Genomic DNA, 6,000 nt, shown 5'->3' on the forward strand with positions numbered 1-6,000 from the left:
GCATGAGTTGGACCAAAGGGTCTGTTTCTTATATTGTGAGTTAGGCACAGGCCATTGCAATCCATGCATTCTACTATTCAGCTTTGTTTTTAATAAAAGGATATTTGTGGCTTGGTGTCATTCCTACTTGATGTTCCTTCACCACTTGCCTAAGCCATGGCTATTTTATTGAAATCTAAAATTTAGACACTTCATTACAGTTTAAAATTGAAGAAAGGCAATGGCATTGGTGATAGATACAGAAGCATGAGTGCAAATGTTGCAATTTTCTGCTCCTTCTCTCTCCACTCCTGGGTCCTGCAGCCTTGGCTTAAATTCTGGGTCTCATTTGCAAATTCATGTGTAGGTTTGCTCGCTGTGCTGGACAAGCAAAACTAGCATCATTTACAATATACCTTGCAAGAACTATAACAAACATTATATTGGACAAACAGGCAGAAAACTAGCCACCAGGATACATAAACATCAACTAGCCACAAAAAGACATGACTGACTCTCATTAGTATCCTTACATACAGATGAGGAAGGACAACACATCCATCCTCTGACAAGCTAAACAGAGACATGCACGTGAATTCCTAGAAACATGGCATTCCAACCAGAACATTATCAAACAGATTGACTTGGATCCCATTTGCCACTGAGAAAAAGAACAGGAAATGACATCACCAACCCAAGGAAACTTAAACACAAATACAAAGTGGAGACATGCCACCAGTGCTTCATCTGGGGGCTCGCTAATATTACCTAGTATGGTGACAAAATGTCTGAAAAGAAACCTTCCAGCTCAGCGAGCAAACTTACATCTAGAACCTCAACCTGAGCTACAAATCTTTGCAAATTCATGTCCCCTCCCCACTCCCTTAAGTACCACATTTCTGCTCTTCACTCTGCTACTTCATGGTCCTTCATTTAACCATGACAGTCCTGTCCCATCTCTTCCCTCTTTATCTGCTTTTAAAAAACCTCCCCCAAAACAGATTTGACTGTCTTTCAATTTCCAAGTCCTCTTTTAAACTTTCCATTCACTATTCTGCACCTTTTAACATAAGCTCTGTATATAAGGAATACTGTAGAATTGTGAATTGTTGCCCACTTATACTGAGTAGCACATCTGTACTGCTCATTAAGTGTGTACCATTCTATATATCCATTTGGTATTCTACATTGAGACATTGCAAATGTAAATAATTATGGTTTTAATTCTTACTTTCAAGACTCATAAGTGGGTGTATATAAATAGCGATGCATAAGGATTCAAAATTGAGAGAGATAAGAGAAACTTAATCTGTCATTATTGTTCCTTTTGTATTCACAAACTATCACAATCATTTTTGAGAACTGAAATTGAGGTAATAGTTGCACCATTGTACTTTTAATAATGCATTAAACTGGAAATGTGGGCTAATTTACACTCTAAAGAAGCTGATTCAGCCATATTGCCTCCAGCAATTAAAGGTGGTTCCTTCTTCAACACAAGCAAGATAGTGAGTAAATTTTGAAGTTTGTTAAACTTTGATGCACCATCTGAAATATTCACTTTCTGCACTACTGACACACAATGGCAGTAATGTACCATTTATAAGATGCTCAATAGTAATTCATGGTTCCTTAAAGAGGACCTTTCAGACCTGTGACTTGGAAGACCCAGGGCAGAGACATGGGAACACCAACAAACTCTAATTCTCCTCCAGGTCCCCCACAGTCCTTTGAAACTGTATTGCTGTTCCTTCCTTTCACCAGTGGGTCAAAATCCCCAAATTCCCTTCCAAACAGCACTGTCAGATGTACCCACACCACGTAGACTGCAGCATTTCAACAAGGCAGCTCATAAATATTGGCCTTGCCAGTGATAACCGTATCCTGTAAATGAACAAAAGTTATTGGAGATTGAGCTACTTTCCAGGTTTATAAACCAGCTGTCAATCTATACTTGTTTATGCTTGGTGACAAAAAAACTAGTGACTTTTATACCACATCTCTACTGTGAGCTTATTTCTTGATTTATGAGCAAGTTGTGCTATTCAAATGTGTTAGTTGTGTTTTTTTTATTTCCTCAGCATTAACTTGCTAAAGTGTTCAGCAGAATAATTTTACTGGCTGTACTTTTTTGTTTTGTTCCCAGAATGGAGGCGACAGGACTCCCAGATAAGAGAGACAGTATTGGTGTGTGTGTTGAGCCACAGAATGAGTGCGATTCCTTACAAAGAGACAAGGCCGTTTGCATCAGCTCAAATGGTAAAGAAACTGGGGATGTTTTGTGTGGGTCAGGCTAAGCGTCTATTTTGCACACTATGATACAAAGCAACCAGCTACCCCAACCCAATCTACTGCCGCCTGCCACAACCTGGCCCATATCCCTCCAAACCCTTTCTATTTATATACCCATCCAGATGCCTTTTTAAATATTGCCATTGTACTAGCCTCCACCACTTCTTCTTGCAGTCCATTCTCCACACACCATCCTCTGCATAAAAAGGTTGCCGTTTTGGTCTTTTTTTTAATCTTTCCCATCTCACCCTAAATCTCTGCCCTCTAGTTCTGGATTCTCATTTCCTATCCATGCCACTCATATTTTATGAACCAGAGAAAGGGTTGGTCCACCAAAGGATAAGGAAGGAAGGCTGTGTCCAACCTGAGAAAGTGGGCGGCCCGGTGGTTGTGGTTAGCACTGCAGCCTCTCAGCACCAGGAGCCGAAAGTTCGATTCCAGCCTCAGGTGACTGGCTGTGTAGAGTTTGCACATTCTCCCTGTGTCTGTGCAAGTTTCCTCCCACACTCCAAAGATGTGTAGGTCAGGTGAATGGGACTGGGTGGGTTTCTCTTCTGTGCGGACTTGTTGGGCCAAAGGGCCTGTTTCTACACTGTAGGGAATCTAATCTTTTTCAAAAAAAAGGCGAGATTCTCAATGATTTACTTTCATCATGTTCATCTGTGAATACTGATGCAATGTTCAGATTAGATATAGATATTTGTTCACTCTGGATCATGTTGACATAAAGAGGGAAGATGTGTTGGGTAGGCTAAAGGATATCAAGGTGGACAAATCTTCAGGACCAGTTGGGATCTATCCCAGATTGCTGAGGGAGGCGAGAGAGGAAATAGCTGGGGCCCTGACATATCTTTGCAGTGCAGTATCCTTAAACACAGGTGAAGTGCCAGAGGACTGGAGAGTTGCTCATGTCCCCCTGTACAAGGGTAGTCTGGATATTCCAGGTAACTATAGACCAGTGCCTGACATCAGTGGTGTGAAAGTTGCTGGAGAAGTTACTGAGGGATAAGGTCAAATACAAATAAATTTTCAGTGACAGGCAACATGGTTTTGTGCAGGGTAGATTGTGCCTCACAAATTTAGAGTTCTTTAAGTGACCAAGGTGATAGATGAAGGAACGGCTATAAGCTGTCATATACATGGACTTTAATAAGGCATTTGTGCATTAGTTTACCATAGGGAACCTTACCAAAGTGCAGTCACATGGTGTTTTAGCTAGGTGGATAAAGAACTGGTTGAGCAACAGCCAGAGTAGTAGTTGAAGGGAGTTTCTCAATGGAGAAAGGTGACCCGTGGTGTTCCACAGGGATCAGGGCTGGGGCTACTGTTGGTTGTAATACACAAATGATCTGGAAGAGGGCAGTGGTCGAAAGAGTTCGTTTGCAGGTGACACAAAGATTGGTGGAGTAGCAGAAAGCATAGGGAACTGTCAAAGAATACAGGAGACTACAGATAGACTGGAGAGCTGGGCAGAGAAGTGGCAGATGGATTTCAGGAAATCTAATTCTAGATCAAACTAGACTAACTGGAAGAGCTTCAGGAAAAGTTTGAGCAGAGAGAGAGAGTTAGGAGTTCAGGTCAGTTGTACCCTGAAGGTGGCTGTACAGGTGCGTAGAATGGTAGAGGAAGGCAGAGGGTATGCTTACCTTCATTGGACACAATATTGAGTATAAGACTTTGGTTTGGCTGCATTTAGAATACTGTGTACAGTTCTGGTTGCCACATTACCTAAGGTACCCTGATGTTGCCTGGTATGGAAGGTGGTAGCTACAAAGAGAGGTTGAGTCGGTTAGGATAGTTTTCATTAGAAAAAGGAGATTGATGAGGGACCTGATTGGAGGTCTACAAAATCATGAAGGGTATAGACTGGGTGGATAAAAATAAGCTTTTTCCCCAGCATGAGGGATTTATAAATGAGGTCAAAGGTTTAAGGGGGATATTCATGACAAGTAATTTACAGAGGGTGTTAGAAGCCTGGAACGCATTGCCTGCAGAGGTAGGCATGGTAGATTCATTTAAGGTGTGTCTGGACATATGCACGAGTATTTGGGGAGCAGAGGGATACAGGTGCTTAGGAATTGGGTGAGAAGTTTAGACAGTGGATTTGGATCGGCTCAGGCTTGGAGGGCTGAAGGGTCTGTTCCTAGGCTGTAAGTTTTCTTTTTTATTTATAAAACTAAGGTCACCCCTCAGAGCCATTTAGAACATAGAAGAATACAGCGCAGTACAGGCCCTTCAGCCCTCGATGTTGCGCCAATCAAAGCCCACCTAACCTACACTAACCCACTATCCTCCATATACCTATCCAATGCCTGCTTAAATACCCATAAAGAGGGAGAGTCCACCACTGCTACTGGCAGGGCATTCCATGAACTTACGACTCGCTGAGTGAAGAACCTACCCCTAACATCAGTCCTATATCTACCCCCCCTTAATTTAAATCTATGTCCCCTTGAGCCATGAACTGTAATAGCAACCCCACTAAGTATCAAGTGTGTGGTATGATAAAAGGCAGAAAATGTTCAATTACTCACTTATTCCAATTCTCAACACTACTAGAATTAATATTGAATTTAAAAATATGGTGATTATACTACCAATAATCCAGAGGCCTGGATCAATGAGATGCAATTTCAAATCCTAACATGGTAGATAAAGAATTTAAATTCCTTATCTAAATAGTAAAGTATTTGATTGTAGTCCTAGTCCATCTGATTCACTACCATTTTACTTGTAATTCCATAGCCACAGTAATGTGGCTGACTTTGAAGTGAAATGATTCATCAGTCACTTATATTTACACCACCACAAGGGAAATTGGGTTAGGTGATATATTCTGCTATTACCTGTGAACTGGTGCTTGAATAACTTTTGTAACTTCTTTTTTAGGGGCTGTATTTGTAAATGGCAAAGAAATGACTAATCAGCTACCCTGTGTTTCCACTGGGTCATCAGTGACCTTTGACATGGAAGTTGTGAACTTAGGTTCCGGTTTCAGTGATGGTGCCAGCTTCAAGCTTCGAATGATCATAAGTTCTGGCAATCGAGAAGTTGTGTTTGACTGGCTGCTTGATCAACCCTGTGAAGCCTTGTATTTTGGATGTTCCTTTGTGTATCCAGGTTGGAAAGTACTGGTATTTTAGACTCCAGTGAATCCTCATTTCCAACTATGGGAGGATCATCCTTTACTTGAGGCCTCAGCTGTTGGAAAAGCCCTGAGCTTCAAGTCATTATTTAAACAAGATTTGAAAAGGTTATAGAAGGTGATTGTTTTTTAAAAACAAAGTGAAACATAACTGAACTTCAGTATTAAAGATGGAGAGTCCTGACAATACTGCCAAATCTCTGCAAAATCATTGAGAAAGTAATGCACAAAGCACCTGTGTTCTTGACAAGATGAATTTTGATGACCTGTCGTTGGCAATTTGAGGGGCGACAAATACTTGTTCTGTATCTTCATTTTAAAACTAGTGGAGCAATGGTAATGTGAGATAAGTATCAAGTTACAATTTATTCCATACAGCTCTACTAAAAGCCGATCATTACTACAGAAAATCCACATGCCCCTTCACTTCATTCTTCAATTGCATCCTTCATGGACTTCTGCAGTGTCCCCTTAAATGTTGCTCTACTGTTCACAGCATGTTAAAGTGGATCTATATTTTAGATTTTATTATATGCAGCTTGAGCAATTTCCTCAACTGGCACAGGATAAGTAATAAGTACAGT

The 6,000-nt window shown here is 41.0% G+C and overlaps 1 protein-coding gene across 5 annotated transcripts in view; it reads left to right on the plus strand.

Annotated features, from left to right (window-relative positions):
• Window positions 1-5,603, plus strand: part of crlf3 (cytokine receptor-like factor 3) — a 72,171-nt gene extending 66,568 nt beyond the window's left edge. For all 5 annotated transcript variants that reach the window (XM_072558939.1, XM_072558938.1, XM_072558940.1 and 2 more), the window contains 2 exons: window positions 2,126-2,238; window positions 5,161-5,603. In XM_072558939.1, the coding sequence (XP_072415040.1) occupies window positions 2,126-2,238; window positions 5,161-5,414 (367 nt within the window). In that variant the 3' untranslated portion in view covers window positions 5,415-5,603. The remainder of the gene's footprint in view (window positions 1-2,125; window positions 2,239-5,160) is intronic.
• The last annotated feature ends 397 nt before the right edge of the window (window positions 5,604-6,000 follow it).

Source organism: Chiloscyllium punctatum, chromosome 39 (genome assembly GCF_047496795.1).
Source record: "Chiloscyllium punctatum isolate Juve2018m chromosome 39, sChiPun1.3, whole genome shotgun sequence".
NCBI classification, from domain to species: domain Eukaryota; kingdom Metazoa; phylum Chordata; class Chondrichthyes; order Orectolobiformes; family Hemiscylliidae; genus Chiloscyllium; species Chiloscyllium punctatum.